Source organism: Danio rerio, chromosome 24 (genome assembly GCF_052040795.2).
Source record: "Danio rerio strain M-AB ecotype USA chromosome 24, GRCz13ab, whole genome shotgun sequence".
Classification (NCBI taxonomy): domain Eukaryota; kingdom Metazoa; phylum Chordata; class Actinopteri; order Cypriniformes; family Danionidae; genus Danio; species Danio rerio.
Window position 1 is genome coordinate 27,377,501 of NC_141044.1, and position 18,097 is coordinate 27,395,597.

Here is an 18,097-nt window from a genome sequence, read left to right on the forward strand (position 1 = left end):
TCCTTTAAGGTAAGGTTCCTTTTAAGGCTACACGGTAGAATTTTAATTAAGAGTATAATCTTAATCATATTAAAATCGGAGTATTGGTGTCTTATGTAAATGTACTCAGAACGTCTGGTGAAGTCGCGAGCTGTCAAAGACAGGGCATTACTCTGTCTTTCAGCATGAGCCCTCCAAGTTTAGCGTGTTTCCTCATTAAACGCAACGAAAGCGTATGCTTCGCGTTGTTATGTCAGAATCCTTGTGAAATACAGTAATACTTTAGGACGCTTAGTTTAGGACGCTTAGCAAATTTGATGAACGTGATCATGCATGTTGAATCTGAGGGGAGTTGCTCCAGTATGGAAGGCCGTTGGGGCCAAAACGTCTGCAGCGCGTTGTGTGTGTCTGTCTGTGTGTGTGTCTGTGTCAGGCCCGTTGAGGGGTGTCAGGGGTGGAGAGAGCGACGTATCTGAGTAGGGGCGAGAGGGGTGTGCAATGTATTTAACGACCGGTTTGCAAGAAATTATCATTCATTTGCGGGCATTTGGGAGTCTCTGTGCACTTGCGGGATACTCCTAGTCTTAGCAACTGGATGAATGTAAAGGAGGATTAAGCTAAATTGTTTCTACTCTATAATTAATGTTCTCAACTCACAGCAATAAAACTTTACAATGAGTGCAACAGTTTGTATTCTATAGTTAATTATTATAATTTTTCATTTTCCATATCTGCAATTCCTGTATTTTGGCATTTTTTTGCAGTCCACTTAGAATCCAACATGGAAATCAATGTTTTCAATCAAAATTTTATTGGCATTGATTGTTTTGAAATTTAAATGTCATTAACATGCCTGTGTTTTAATTTCTGTAATAAATATGGCTGTCAAGCCAGGATCTTGATGGTTTATTGTGGGTATGTTGTTTACATGAAGACATCTGTGTTACAAGTTAAACAAAAATTGTATTAAACAATTATATTTTGAATTAAAATTTTTTTAATGTATTGCGTTTTTTAATGTATTTTGTATTGCGTTTACATTAATTTTACATTTAAATAGGCAAAATTACAAGTTTCAGTATTTTAAATGCGAATCGCGATTAATTTTTTAAAAAAGGTGCGATTAATTAGTTAATTTTTTTTTATTGATTGACAGCACTAATATATATATCAGTTGTTTCACAAACATATAATCCTGAACAGCAGTGTTTACATCAGGATTTTTGTATCTGTTATGGTTTGTTTGTGTCCATCTTTTGCTTTTAAGGCCGAGTATCTGCATTACAGCCATTATTAAACCAGACTGTGGTTAATACACTTGCTTTCCATGATCACAATCTTAATGTACTTCAGTGGTCCCTCTGTCTCCCGTAACATATTACAGCTCGACACACATTTGAGTTTATTCTCTCCTACATTTTTAACTTTAGATAGGCTAGGGTACATACGCCTTGAGCGTGCAGGTACGCCACAGTTTTGGTGATGGTGTGGAGCACAGCACAGGCCTCCCGCTCCGAGAAGAACTTCTGTCTGAGGATTTTATCCAGCAGTTCGCCTCCTTTCAGCAGCTCCGTCACCAGATACACAGTGCGGCCATCATCATACACCTGCAAACACAGACAGATGTATCACTGAGCTTCAATTTCTCACAGTACAAAATCTATATTTCCTGTTATTTTACTCGCCCTCTGGCTATTTTTAGGAAATAAATGTAATTGACCAGTATATGTGATTTTATTTAAAAGGATAGCTCAACCCAAAATGAAAATGACCTCAATATTTACTCTCTCTCATGTGCTTTTAAAGCTTCATGAGTTTTTTTCTTCTGTTAAACACAAAAGAAGATATTTTGCTGGTTTTGGCACCCATTGTTTTCTATAGTAAGAAAATAAATTACTATGGAAATCAATGTATGCCCACTACCAGCATTCTTCAAAATATCTTCTTTTGTGCTCAACAGAAGAAAGAAACTCGAATAGGCTTTGAACAAGTAAAGGGTGAATAAATGATGACAGAATTTCCATTTTTGGGTGAACCATCCCTTTAAAGCTCTATTATTTTCAGTATTATTTAACAAATACAAATGATAATTGGTTATACAGTATGGCTAGCTTAATATTAGTGTGCTGTGTATCTAATAACGATTATCTTTAAATAAATCTTTCAAACTTGGCCACAAAACAATAATATTTACTACACTAGTTTCACTTTTGGTTTTTAAAGTTACAATTTAAGCGGTTTACACAATAAGTTAGCAAATTAATTTGAATCAAACAGGTTGAAATGCTTAGCAAATCTGTCTTAAACATGATTAACAAATGACTTTACAACAACAATAATTTGTCATGTAAAAATGGACGAATATTGTGTGCATATATGTGAAATCCCTATAATGCCTGCATTATAGAAATACATAATGTGACTTTATTAAAGATATACACTCACAGGCCACTTTATTAGGTACACCTTACTAGTACCGGGTTAGACCCCCTTTTGTCTTCATAACAACCTTAATCCTTCGTGGCATAAATTCAACAAGGTACTGTATATATTCCTCTGAGATTTTGGTCCATATTGACATGATGGCATCACACAGTTGCTGCAGATTTGTCAGCTGCACATCCATGATGCAAATCTCCCGTTCCACCACATCCCAAAGGTGCTCTATTGGCTTGAGATCTTGTGACTGTGGAGGCCATTTAAGTACAGTGAACTCATTGTCATGTTCAAGAAACCAGCTGTTCTGTTATCCTGCTGGTAGTAGCCATCAGAAGATGGGTACACTGATGTCCTAAAGGTATGGACATGGTCAGCAACAATACTTAGGAGGCTGTGGCGTTGACACAATGCTCAATTGGACAGGTGTACCTAATAAAGTGGCCGGTGGGTGTATATTTATAGGAAATCTCAATAGTATCAGAAAACACACCAGCAAGACCTGAAGCCTGATGCTTCTCTGCTGTAGAATGCATAATTTCACAATTTTAGTGAAAATGCAATAAATAACTCATCAATACTACAAGATTACTTTTTTTCAGCAGAACATTAGATTTTTAGCTCAAAATAAGGGTCCTTGGTGATTAATAAAAGCTAAAACAAAACAAAAGGAATACTCATGACTCCAGATGCAGTAAATGGACTGAAAAGTAAAACTATTTTGATTTTGATTTTCATTTAAAGGGTTTGTTTCTGCAAAATTGCTGACTTTGACTTTATGGGTCTCAAAATACAACAGTTTCAGTTTAAAATCTTATGTTGTATTCTATCGTAGAAAAAAACTCTGTCTTAGACAGCCTTAGGATGAGTGAGTTTTATTTTTTTTGATGAACTGTTCCTTTAAGAAAGGCTTGATGCACGTGCATTTCTAATGTATGGAAACACAGCGGACCGATAATGGATAACCTGCTCTGAGTAATTTACAGGAAAGACAATAAGAGCAGGAACTCATTATTCTCTTCCCTCGTTCAGGAAATGTCAGAGCAGAATCGGTTTCAGGTAAACACATCGATGCTCTTTGAAAAGAACAAGACATTACCTTAATATAATTGCATTCAGCCAATAAAACTGAGCTTAGAGTCTGCCGCCATGGTGCATTGTTGATCATCATTATAGATGAAAATAAAAGACTCCATCATTGTTTTTAAACACTCACGTCTTTCAAGGTGATTATATTTGGATGCTGTCCATAGCGTAATAGAATTTCCACCTCCTCCGCAGGATCCCTTTTAGCCTTGCTGATAATCTAAACATAAATATATATACAGACATAAAACATATATTAAATAGACAGCCTTTAAAAGGGGTAATACTTTAAAAATGAATGTTTTTAACAGGGATGCACAATAATTCAATTATAGGTAATTTAATTGATTATAAATGATTTACATTCAGTCAGTAAGCAGACACTTTTGTCCAAATCAACTAACAATTGAGGACGCATTCAGGAATTTAACAAGAAGAGACTAATTGTACAAATAAAGTGCTCAGAGAATTAAAAGCTAGAGTAGGGGGAAGTGGGTTTTGGGTTTCTACAGGTGGTTTGTCAAGCCCACTCACCACCTCGAGTTTTTTTAATAGATATGGAGTGACTGTAAGAATGTGTCTAGTGCAAATGTCTGATGAAAGAGTATGTTTTCTACAGGTGGTTTGTCTAGCCCACTCACCTTTGTGAGTCACTCAGAATTTCAGAAATGTTTTGAGGTTGTCATGTGATGTGGTGGGGGTGAGAAAAGAGGGGGTCCTGGTTTAGTTCATAGTTTCAGGTAATCACCAAAGATATTTTAAATGTTTTAGTAGAACATATGACTTCATATCTGACTGTATATTATGTCGAAACTAACTTTTATTTTGGATGTAATTAATCTTTGCACGGCACTAATATTTATAAATGTATAACATATCCAATATTTACCTACATTAATTAATAATATAAAGTTTTAAAATCTATTAGCTAAAGAAGTTCAAGTGCTTTTTTTTTAAAGGGTTGATTTGCTGCTAATATACGGTTATATCTGGTATTGTGGTGTTCTAATATAATTCTTTCCTCACCTTCACTGCATACTCCATCATTGTGCTTTTCTGAATGCAGCGTTTGCAGATGGAATAAGCACCAATGCCGATATCCTCCTTCACCTCATATGCGTCACTAAACTGAGACACGTTTCGGTGGAGCTGCTATAAATACACAATACAACCAAGATGTAAATGCAGTCATTAAAATGAAGAAACAGGTTTAATTTGGAGGAAACGTGTTATGCAAGTGCACATACCTGAACTATAGATGACATGCTGTTGCTCGGCAGGGATTGAGATTCTTCTTCTGAAGTGATGGCCACAAAACTAAACCCTCTAAAAAGTCGATTGGCATTGGCACTAGGAGGTACACCTGGAGAATCTAAAAAAAAAAACACATAAACCAATACACACCAATGTTTTGATCTAGTCTTTAACACTAGAACCACCAGAAGGTAACATTTTTTCCGTGGACATCACAAGATAATGACTACACTCTACACTGTAAAAGATGATATGATCAATTAGTCATGACAACATTTCTTTTTAGTTAATTGTAACTTATTAAACTAATTTGTTTGGGTTCTAACTTAATTTTATAAGTTAAGCAAGCTTAAGTTTAATGTAATATAAGTTAAAATGACTCATAAGATTAATTTGATTCAGCTTAAACATGTAAGGCAACCTGTATTTTTTAACAGTGTAGAGTACTAAAATTATTTTTTTAGTCTGAGCCTACACAGGATACAACACTCACCCAGGATACCAGACTCATTATCAGCCATGGCATGTACAGTAGTACCTCTAATACCTATTGTGTCTAGTGTCCATAAATCTACTTATTTTATCAATTGTGACTAATGGATAACTACTTGTATCCATGGGGAGTAGCACCAAATGTTATGCTTTGGTCACACAAATTCACAAAATCTTACTAAACATTAAATACTTTTAAAATGTATTCTCATAGTTTATTTCAGAGGGTCAAAAAGAAACTATTAGCATATCAAGACATCAATATAACAGTATCACTTTATTTTGATGGTCCCTTTAATGCGTGTTGAATTTAAGTTACATTGCATCTACATGCCAACTAATTCTCATTAGACTATAAGCTGACTTGTTAGATTGGGGTAATGGTTAGTGTAATGCCGAGTTCAGACTTAGCCCTGATTTTGACTCGCCGTCAGGTTTTGAGAAATCGCAGACAAATACCTGATATCACAGGCAAATTGGTGCTCGTGCACACGTGTGACAATCACACAGTATGAACTATCAAAGCAACCATCTGAGATAATCGCAGATGAGTCGCTGATGTCTGTGAGATATTTGGCGTGCTAAATATCTGGAGCTGTTGGCAATTCAAATCATGTCGTGTAAAATGAGTTTTGACTGAAAATAACATCGGCGATCGCCTACAGCCAATGAGAGAGCAGCATTCACTTGTGTGTGTGTGTGTACCTGCAGACCAGTGAGAGGTTGAGGGAAAAAAGCGCTCATTTTCGGTTTATTTGGACTCAAGACATAGAGGAAAAACTAGTGGAGGTTTGACAGGAGCACCCGTATCTGTTTGACGTTTCATACAGAAAGCTAAAATAGAAAGTTGAGCAGAAATTGCTAATTTATTTCAAACCCAGGTGAGCAAATATGTACATTTTCTACCCCATAGAAGTCTTCTATCTCGTTATGTAGTAAATAACAAAAGATATGCTACGTGTTTTTGGCTGCGAGACGTAGTTTGGACAAAGTTGTCGGTGATTCTTCCTATTTTAAAGTCATGCAATGTGAAAGCCCCTGTCGACGATCCATCTTGCAGTGTAAACAAAGCAGCGACAAAACGCAAGCCCAGTAAGTCATGCAGTGTAAAAACATCTGTGACACGACTACTTTGAAAATCATGCAGTCTGAACTCGGCATAATTTGAAATTTACTTGCAAAGTTTCTTATAGTCAGTAAAATGTGAAAAATTTGTCACGTAAACAAACATTGCACACTGAGTCGATGCGTATTCATTAATCCATTTCAAAAAAATGCAAAACATGTCGGAGTCAGCAGCAGGGGAGAGGTGCGCCAGGCACTGAATACAGCATACAGGGGTTCTCAAATGATCGCCACATTTTGTCTTTATTTTATAAACTGTTATAATGTGTTATCTGTAGCTCAAATGAAGATATTCTGTATTCAGCTTTTTGCTTTTCGTGGCTCTGAACTGTCAAAACACCTCTTAAAGCATTTTTTCGAATGCGAAAAGCAAATTTTTTTTTGTGATGGACGAAAGTTTTTGAGGCAGTGTGTCCATACGTTTGACTCAATGTGAGGTCGAAATTATATTTAACGTGAAAATTACGAACGAAAATTTCAGATTCAGTGTCAGCCTTTAGACTATGTTTACATGAAAATGATATTTGTACAAATGGAGTATATACACCATTTGTAACCCCTTTAAGTAATTTGAGTGCAAACCGATAAAGGCGCTTATATGCACCACCAAATTGGAATGTTGGACAAAAAAACTTCCTGTTTTAATTAGATTTTGGTTAAGCTGTTTTTGACCTTTAACCAATAAAAGAAAGCCGGGTAATGTGTTTATATGACATTACACGTATTAGCCTATTAGGCATAAATGGCTTAAGAATGTGCATGTAAACACATGGCTTGATGGGTTATTACAAGGCTTTTGAACTTTTATGAAAAACAATTATATTGTAAATAATGTAAATTAAGTTACAGTACCATAAATTGTTTTTTGCCAGAAACATGAGGATGTGTAAAAAAAAGTAAAAAAAAAAAGCTATGAATTGATTTCATCCGGTGGCAGATCCAGTGTTTAATACAGCATCAAATCATCCAACAGATTTTGAGAGGCAGAGCAGAGTTGCATTAAATAGGTTTTGGTGTTTGTCTCAAAGGGGATAAAAGATGGATGACAAACACACAGTCTACCTGATCTAGTCGATTAGAAGCTGGTGTACCTTTGGGAGTTTTTGCGGTAAATTCTGGGTCGAAGTAGAATGTGTCGTCTGGTCTGCCAGTGGCTGGTTTGAAGGGTGGGTGACTTTCTCTTCTAAATAATTTCTGAGACATACAAAGCATGAAAATGAACATTACAACCACCATTCGGCCACTTATTCAGGTAAAACTTGAGGTTTTATTTGTTAACTATATTAGTTAACATGAACTATTAAGAAAATAATACTAGCTAAATGTTTCACCTGTGAACTAGTGTAATTAAAACATTTAAATATGTATATTTCTTAAATAATGTAATATTATTAATGTAAATTCAGTAATTCAAAAGCACCTTTTGTAATTGTAAAATTATAAAATCAAAAATGTTAATATAAAAAATGCTACTATAAAAATGTAAATGTAGTACCCATATCCATAAAAACTGGTGTTATTTGTAACATTGTTTGTATGTAATTTTTATTAACTAACAGGACTTTATTGTAAAGCTTTATCCCTATTCAAAGTAAGTGGATGTTCCAGTAAAAAACTCACATTCCAGTCAATAGAAACATAAAATGGGTGTCTCTTTATCTCTTCAACTCCATCTGGACCAGCACCTGCAGAGAAGCAGTCAATTAAAAATCAAATATGCAAATATCAATACACAGAAATTAACATTCAGTTCTGCTAATGCACTACTGTTTGGAACAATTTGTGAATGAAACTGTATAAAATAGTTAATTCCTCATAAATTGGTGCAAGTGAGAAGTTGGAGACATAAACTTTATGTTGCTTTACTACATGATTTTTTTATTTTTTATTTTACTGTATCAAAAAATTGAGCTCATAAGGTTTAACGCATATTTTAGGATTTATGCCAACATATTGCACTATGCACATTTAAAAATGATTTGATATCATTTCAACTTTGACTAATTTAATGCATGATTGCTTAATAATAGTATTCTTAAACAACCATCACTTTCAAGTGGTCTTACCTAATCTATTAGTAGGGTTTCGTTTGAAAAGGCTCCTGAGGAGACTCTGAGCTTCTGAACTTAAAAACTGAGGCATCCCAAGCTTCGCCCTGCAAAAAAAGTCAAGAGGTCAGATTGGCAATACATGCAGAGGCAGTACAAATACAGTTTGATGCTTAACAAAGGACTGTTGGTTATCCCTTTATTATTAAAGGAGTAGTTCACTTCTAGAATGATTGGTCACCATTTACTTCCCTACTCTATGGAAATCGATGGACTGTTTAGACACCAATGATGACAGAATTTCTTATTCTGGAAGTGAACTACTACTTCAGCCAATCAGAAGTGCATTTCACAAAACCACTGTCAGCCAACGAAGTTTGTAAGTTCTACTGTGACCAAAGTTATATGGAAATTCAGTGTTTGCCAAATCCATTGTTCCAATGAACATTCGCAAATAAGGTCACAAACTTGTGTAGTTGGAATTACAACACTAGAGCTGTGGTTTGCAGCATAGTTCCTGGCTTTGTTTTAATCAGAGTTATCCACCCTATGCCTTATTCCATTCACCATCCACTCTAAATGACTCTGAAAGCTTAAAGTTGACAATTTATGTCAAGTTATTTTGAATGGAGTCTAGTTTGATTGATTTTCAGACTGACAATTGTGCTCCCCTCAAAGTGCACTCCGAAAAAATGGTCATTTTGAATGCAAAAAAAGTCACTTTTATGATTTTCAAGAGAAAATCTGTTACATTTTCAAAGCTTCAGAAAATAAAATTTATGTTATTAGTTTTAATTAAAAATTTTCAAGTGTTTTTAAAGTACAATACAAAAATAATAATAAAAAAGTAATTAATAAAAGTATTTCAATACAAAACACTTTTGTAACAGTTATTCCTGAAACTTTTTAGCTTCAGCAGCTATTATATGGAATACAGGCTTATTATAAGCTTTACAATAATAGAATAAAAATATGGAATATTCTCAATAATATTTATAGAGAGAGAAAAAGAGCCACATGATAGCCATATCAGCCATATTTATTTGCCATATCAGCTTCTCTGGCTATGTCACTGTAAAAAAGAATGGATCAAGTTTACAACAAGTTCATAAATATCACTTTTCTATAATTGTATAAATGTTTTAACAATAAAAAGTTATCTACATCTATAAACAATATATAAGATAAAATGCATAATTGATAATAATACATAAGACAAAAAAAATCTAAAACAGTTTAAGGTTTACTTTTGATAAAAATTGTGATTTTTTTTTTGGAAGGATTCACATTTAAACATATTAAATTTGAAGTCTCTCCAGATAAAAAAAATCATTTTCTGATATCTTTAAAAATAGGGCCATCCACAAGATTATGTGGAATATTGCAACAGTTTGGTGTCTGTTGTAATATTGACATTGTGGGGTCTCAATCGTATTTGTAAAAGAAAAGAAATGTCGGTTTACACATGTTTACCCTGTGTTTCAATCACCTATACAGGGACCAAAGGAAGCAAACAAGTGGAAATTTACTAATTTTATTCATTCATTCATTCTTGGCTTAGTCCCTTTGTTAATCTGGGGTGGGGTCACGACAGGGAAATGAACCGCCAACTTATCCAGGAAATGTTTTACACAACGGATCCCTTTCCAGCTGCAAACCATCACTGGGAAAAACCCATGCATACTCAATCACACACATACACTATGGCCAATTTAGCTTACACAATTCATACAGCACATGTCTTTAGACTTGTGGGGGAAACCAGAGCACCCAGAGGAAACCCATGCCTACTAACCCAGCCGAGGCTCGAACCAGCGACGTTCTAAAGCGGATTTAATGATGCATCTCCAACAGATTTTGAGAAACACTTGTCACAACATTGTTTATTTCCCAAAAAATGTATTGTACTTTGTTACCTCAACCATGAGTTACTTCGTTGTATTGGAAACACACTCCAGACTGAAGAACACACACGTTCAGTCAACCAATTAAATGTTTTTCCTCTTTTGATTGGCTTGTTTTTTAGTAGTAAACGTTCTTCTTTCAGCACATAAAACACACTTAGCAAAAATAATGTTTAAGTAACATGATGATAAAACCCGGTCCACATACTGTAAGCCTAGAGGTCAGATAACAACAAAATAACAAGGCCAGTCACTGTCATCTTCTCTGACATCACCTCCACAGCTGATCCTTTGTGTATTCATATCAGTGGTAATTATCATTGTTATCAGTGGTCTGCAGGAGCCTCCAATGAACACTGTAATTGACAAACCATCACCTCGCCAAACCCACATTCTTACAGTTAATCGAAGCTGTCAAACAGAACTAACTATAGTCATCAGTACTAGAGGAGCGTAATACAGCCCTCAGCAGGACGCTTTGTGACGTCTATTTTTTGCGGTTGAGTGTTTACTGATAGTTAAGTGGCTAGACTTTGCGCTAAACAGCACCGTCAGCTAAACCCAGGGCTTATCCTCATTACTCCAGCGCTTAGCAGATTGTTGTCCAGATGTTAGCAGACTCTTCCACTCAGACTGGATGAATGTGTTTAGATAAAGTGGACAGCGGAAAGAGGAAGGATGAGGCCTTCAAACACTCACTTTAGGATCATGGTCATGGTTTCCTTGCGGTCCTTGCCTTGGAATGGCAGCGTTCCTGTCAGCATTTCATACTGAGAATAAAACAAGTTGTTTTTTTTAGGAAGGGTGTTATATGAATTTCAGTAATTATTATTATCATTATTTTTGGTTTATGTTGCAGTGATTAATGGCTGAAGGTGCTGGAACACTTTTCTAGATGGTTCGAGCTAGGGTTATTACATAAAAAAAAAACAAGTAATTATTATTCTTATTTGATTAAATAATAAAATAAATGTTAACAAATAAACAAACTAAACAAAACTTCTAAAATTGAAAAAGCAAACTAACAAAAACATTTACACATTTAATAAACAAATAAACACTTTTTAAAGACACTACAATATTTTATGTAATGTTTAAAATGTTTTAAATAAAAAAAAAACACAATGTACAATTAATAAAAAATTATAATTATTACATTTTATTTTTAAAATGTAAGTGCTTGAACACTTTTCTAGATTGTTCCAGCCAGGATTTTTATATATAAATAAAAAACTGAAAAATAAATAAATAAATAAATAATAATTAAATAAATAAAATAGATTGTTCCAGCTAGGGTTATTATATTTAAAAAAAAAAACTGAACAATAAATAAATTAATTAATTAATAAATAATAATAATAATAATAATAATAATAATAACAATAAACAAATAAATAAATAAATAAATAAATAAATTAATTAATTAATTAATTAAATAGACTAGATTTTTCCAGCTAGGGTTATTTTATTTAAATAAAAAACTGAAAAATCAATAAATAATAATAATAATAATAATAATAATAATAAAATAAAATAGATAAAAAAACTGAAAAAATCAGTCAATCAATCAATCATTAAATAATAATAATTATTATTATTAATTAAAAAAAAAACTAAACAAAGACTTTTAAAAATGTCAAAGCAAACTAACAAAAATGTACACATTTAATAAACAAATAAACACATTTTCTAACACTACAATATTTTTAAATAAAAAAAAATATTGTAAAAATAATAATAATAATTATTATTATGATTATAACTACATTTTATTTTTTAAATGTAAGTCCTGTAACACTTTTATAGATTGTTCCAACTAAGGTCATTATATTTACATGAAATAAAAATTCAAAATTTATTAAATAAATATTATTATTATTAATACATTTCATTTTTAAAAATGAAGTACTGGAACGGGTTTATAGATTGTTCCAACTAGGTTTATAATATTTAAATAAAAAAACTGAAAATTAATTAAATAAATAAATAAATACTAAAACTAAACAAAAACTTTTAAAAATGATAAATGATAAACTACCAGACTTTTACACATTTAATAAACACATAAACACATTTCAAAGACACTACAATATTACTTAAAATATAATTTTAAACAATTTTTACATTTAAAAATAAACTGTAAAAACAACAACAACAATAATTATTATTATGTATAAAATGTCACTTACCATGAGTACGCCATAAGACCACCAGTCAGCGCTGTATGTGTGTCCTCTTCGATTCACCACCTCTGGAGCCATGTACTCAACCGTCCCACAGAAAGAGTAAGCCTTATTCTCATGATCGATCGACTCTTTGCTGAGCCCAAAGTCTGAGAACACACAAACACACTTTCAGTACAGCAACATCAACGTTTTTAGTATAAACTAAAATGAAACGACATGAAATAGTACAATAAAACTTTGAAAAGGAAATAACAGCAAAATTAAAAACGGTGCCTAGGCATCTAAATAAAAATAAAATAAATCAATGAAAAAGTAATATACATTCAAAAACAAATAAATATTTCTACTAAATAAACATAAATAAACATATAAATGAAAATAAACTAAACATTAAGATGAAAACTAAAAACATATAAATAATACAAATAAAAGCAATTCAAATTGCTGCGTAAAATCCAGTAAAATATAAATATGTTATATTATTCAAAATAGTTAAAAACAACGAATGAAAATGAAAACTAACTAAATATATGAAAACTAATTCAAAATAGAAACAAATATACCAATGATATATTTAAAAAGAATAAAACAAGTTAGCTGTATGCCCTTTAATCGCTAACTTTGGTGTTCCCTCTCATCTGACATTGTGGCTTTTGCCTCTCTTCTCGCTAGGCACAGAATACTGTTGTCTTGGACATCCCCACAACCCCCCTCTATTTCATTGTGGCTCAAAGATTTAGCCTTCTTTTTAAAACTTGAGAAAATTAAATAGAATATCAAAGGTAGGGGAGAACAGTTTTTTGAAAAATGGCCACAATTTACTGCATTCTTTAATCACTTAAAAACCTTAGATGTGGATTGAGTGAAGGGACATTTGTATGTATGTATTTGGTTTGTTATTATAATTTTTTTTTCTGTATTTGTATTTATTTTATTTATTATTATTTTGTTTATTTTATTTATTTATTTACTTTATTTATTTATTCATTTGCAGATGCTGATTGTTTTATTTGGTGATTGATTTGTCGGATGCTATAAAATATATAATATGGTATTTGCCAGAATAAAAATTCCATGACAAAAAAATAAAAAATAAAAATAATAAAACAACACCTTAAATTATCATACTAATTCCACAAAGCAAAGTAAAATATAATTATGTTATATTATATATATTTTTAAAAATAGTTCAAAATAATTAGCCTAGCAAAATAACTGAAATAAAATAAATTAAAATGATCAAAACAAGTATATATATATATATACAATATTAGAAATATAAAAAAACAACAAACTGAATAATAATTCCAACATAAACTACATTTTAAAATGAAAACTTTAAATACAAACAAATACAACTAGGACCACATGCTCAGCTGTATACAAACCATCCCGCAAATGTAAAGGTACCTATAATTAAGAGTTATAACCAGTTCACGTGTGCCTCACGTCAGCGACTCGTATAAAAATTGCACATCTCCATTGATTCACAAACTATGCATGTTTTCTTTGTGTAAATCTTTAAAAAAATCAGCATAGTTGTCCAAATTAGTGTTTTATAACAGGAGTCTCACATGGATACTCCCAAGATAATGATACTTTATCAGTAATATGCTAATACTAATAAGCAAAATAAATGTTTTGCTAATAAAAGTAATTAAATAAAGGTTTAAAATAAACATTTTCTCTAGACAGTTTAAGAAAAATGTCAGATGTGGGCCCTGAAGTGAAAAAGGTTGAGAACCCCTGTATTTTTTTATATAGTAGAAATTTTAAAAAATAACATACTGAATAATAATCACAACATAAACTACATTTACATGAAAACTAATTCAAAATACAAACAAATACAGCAATAATATATCTAAAAATTACTGAAACAACATCTTAATTATCCATAATAATTGCGCAAAACCAAAGTGTGGTTTAGACACTATAGATAAAGCTCTAGAGAAGGAAGGTTAAATCATCTGTCTGCCTTCCCATGAGACCGCAAGTCAAACGGTCTCAACACAAAGCCCTAAACGCTTAAGGTGGCATCATGCTGATGCAGCCGTTCCCGCAATCTGAAATTACCTACCTGTCAGCTTTATGTGGCCGTCCTCGTCCAGGAGAATGCTGAAATGACACACATTCACAGCATTAAAAAGCCATTTAACACACTCGCACAAAGGGTCGCCTTACTTTCTATTGCCATTCGCTTTATATGTCACGACTACAAGACTACAAGCATTATTTTTATAGCCCTGTTCTCTGCAGACATAAATGTGATTTATGGATGACCTTATAGCCGGCAGTGAGGGGAAAAAAAGAGAGAATGTGTGAGTGTGATTGAGTGATAAACAGAGGGAAAAACTAAAGTAAGACGGAACAGAAAAAAATAGATGAGGGTCAAAGATGAAAAGCTGTTTTTCCAAGTATTAAAGCAAGCTTTAAAGAATGTGCTATTAAAAATATTTAATTTTTTTTATAATTTTTTTTTTACAATGATTTATACTGAAATATCAATAATGTCTGGCATACTTGGATTAAGTAATCTTTAATCTTTTGATGAAAAATTAAAAGTTTATTTAATCATTTATGTTCAGCCCATTTTTTTTCCACGAAATCTGCATTTTGTCAAAATCTTTCTATCATGATATAAATATATCTGTTATTTTGAATGATTATTGACCTTTTTCTTCAAGTAGAAGCAGGTGCAGCCATTTGAATCTTTTTGGTTCGAGACTTTCAGTTTAATTCCCTTTCATAGATTTTTAGACAGGGCTAATGGTTAAAATAGACAGGGCAAGAGACCTGCTTCACTGAGTCTGCATTCAGACCTATGATTCAGACCCGGGGATTGAGGGAAAAGTTCTCGTTTATAGTGTTTATATGAACACGATTATCTTTATAATGATAAAAATTGTGGTTATCTGTATATGAAATTACGAATAAAAATATAGCAGGGCATTAAATGACTGTTTATTTTTTTGCATTTTAACTTTGTAAAAAATAAAATCATGCAACTCCTCACGGTTTGTGTTTCATTTTGTGAGCTAACTGACAACAGTTGTTCGCTGCCCTTCTTCCCCCTGCTGGCCGCGCCCACTCCTGCCCTTTGCTCGCGGAGCTCCATGCCCATTATGATGCACCTTTTGAAAAAATTCCGAGGTAGACTTGAACCGAAAGTGGGGGGTGTCATGACCCTTTAATATCAATGTTTTAAAAAAACTGCTTACATTTTTTAAAGATTATTTTGGTGTAAATAATGATATTTTTTTATTTAAAAAGAACAACATTTATTCAAATGAAAAATCTTTTGTCTTTTCTAAAGTTGAACAATATATTATTTCAGCATCAATATCGCAATGTGTGCATTCGCAATTGTCCCATCACAGGATTAGATTATTATTAGTTTATCAATGATTAACGATTAAATATTTCTACATTGATGACCATGTAATTTTACGTTTGATTGTTCAATTTCTGCATTTGAATACTGTTATACTCCTTAGAAAACAATAATGCACTGTTTATTTAACTTTCATTTTTGCTCCATTGTATTTATACTCTATATGCTTGTAATTTCTTATATTTTATACTGATGCACAGCATAGAAAAAGAGTTGATCATGCCAGTCTGTCTAAATGAAAGAAATCCTTCCAAATAGAGGTATTCAAATCGCCTGGTGAAATGATATTCTATATCGCAATAAATAATCACAGCAAAACAAAATGTTTCCAATATCGTGCAGCCCTAGTCTTTACTGTCACGTTTGATCAATTTCATGCACCGTTGCAAAATAAAAGTATATATAAAAATATTTATTTTCTGCCAAATTTACTTTTAGCACCCCCCTAATTGTTTGTAAACAGTCAAAACTTATAAAACAACACAAAAAACATTTAAAACAAAAAATAATTATTAAATTTTTCATATATAAGACCATATATAAGTCTCTTTGTTTAATTATGTTATGATAAATAAAGACACACTTTAATAAATTATGTTAACTTTACAGTGGGGTAAAAAGTATTTAGTCAGCCACCAAAAGTTCTACCACTTCAAAAAGATGAGAGAGGTCTGTAATTTTCATCATAGGTATGCCTCAACTATGAGAGACTAAATAGAAAAAAAAATTCAGAAACTCACATTGTAGGATTTTGAATGAGTTCATTCATAAATTTCTCAGTAAAATAAGTATCTGGTCACCTACAAACAAGCAAGATTTCTGGCTCTCACAGACATGTAAATTCATCTTTAAGATGATCCTCTGTCCTCCACCTGTTACCTGTATTAATGACATCTGTTTGAACTCATTATAAGTATAAAAGACACCTGTTCACAACCTTAAACAGTCACACTCCAATCTCCCCTATGGCCAAAACCAAAGAGAAGCAAAATTGTAGACCTGCACCAGCCTGTTAAAAAAATCAACTGTGGGATTATTAGAAAATGGAAGACATACAAGACCACTGACAATCTTCCTCGATCTGCTGCTCCATGCAAGATCTCACCCTGTGGGGTCAAAATGATTACAAGAACTGTGAGCAAAAATCCCCGAACCACAATGGGGGAGCTAGTAAATGGCCTGGAGAGAGCTGGGACCAAAGTAACAAAGGCTACCATTACTAACACACTGCACCGCCAGGGACTCAAGCCTGCAGTGCCAGACGTGTTCCCCTGCTTAAGCCAGTACATGTCAAGGCCCATCTGAAGTTTGCTAGAGAGCATTTGGATGATCCAGAAGGATTGGGAGAATGTCAGATGAATCCAAAATAGAACTTTTTGGTAAAAACTTAACTTGTGTTTGGAGGAGAAAGAATGCTGAGTTGCATCCAAAGAACACCATACCTACTGTGAAGCATGGGGGTGGAAACATCATGAAACATCTGCAAAGAGACTAGGACGACTGATCAATGTAAAGGAAGGAATGAATGGGGCCATGTGGTGAGATTTTGAGTAAAAACCTCCTTTCATCAACAAGGGCATAGAAGATGATACACGGCTGAGTCTTTCAGTATGACAATCGAAACACACCACACGTGCAAAGGAGTGGCTTTGTAAAAAGGTCCTGGAGTGGCCAAGCCATTCTCCAGATTTCAACCACAAAGAAAATCTTTGTAGGAAGTTGAAAGTCTGTATTGTCCAGTGACAGCCCAAAAACATCATTGCTCTAGAGGAGATCTGCATAAATGAATGGGCCAAAATACCAGCAAGAGTGTGTGAAAACCTTGTAAAGACTTATGCCGAGTTCAGACTGCATAATTTTCAAAGGATGTTTCCACAATGCATGATTCTCTGGGTTAGAGTTCTGTCTGTGCTGTGTTTACACTGTAGGATGGATTGGCGACAGGAGAGTTCACACTGCAGGACTTTAAATAGGAAGAATCACAGACAGCTTTGTCCAAACTACGTCTCACAACCAAACAAACGCAAGAAGTAACATGTAAACAACGCAAGGTCACGTAATATTTCTTTCGTTATTAACTACATAATGGAAAAAGAAGGCTTTAGCTTTAGAAATTGGTGCTGCTCACCTGGCTTTTGAAGAGAATTAACAATCTCTCCTCAAATTTTTTTTCCTTTTCAACCTGGTTGTAAT

General features: G+C 33.1%; 1 protein-coding gene across 11 annotated transcripts in view; it reads right to left on the bottom strand.

The window, feature by feature from the left end:
* rps6ka3b (ribosomal protein S6 kinase A3b) overlaps window positions 1-18,097 on the bottom strand; it is a 94,496-nt gene that overhangs the window by 14,844 nt on the left and 61,555 nt on the right. For 10 of the 11 annotated variants that reach the window (XR_015524240.1, XR_015524239.1, XR_015524238.1 and 7 more), the window contains 10 exons: window positions 14,591-14,628; window positions 12,514-12,656; window positions 11,024-11,094; window positions 8,439-8,527; window positions 7,993-8,057; window positions 7,464-7,566; window positions 4,749-4,873; window positions 4,528-4,653; window positions 3,632-3,721; window positions 1,428-1,586 (listed from right to left, as the gene is read on the bottom strand). Coding sequence is in view for 4 of the 11 variants with exons in the window: in XM_087307976.1 (XP_087164102.1) it covers window positions 1,428-1,586; window positions 3,632-3,721; window positions 4,528-4,653; window positions 4,749-4,873; window positions 7,464-7,566; window positions 7,993-8,057; window positions 8,439-8,527; window positions 11,024-11,094; window positions 12,514-12,656; window positions 14,591-14,628 (1,009 nt within the window). In the remaining 7 variants the exon portion in view is untranslated. 11 annotated transcript variants of the gene reach the window in all.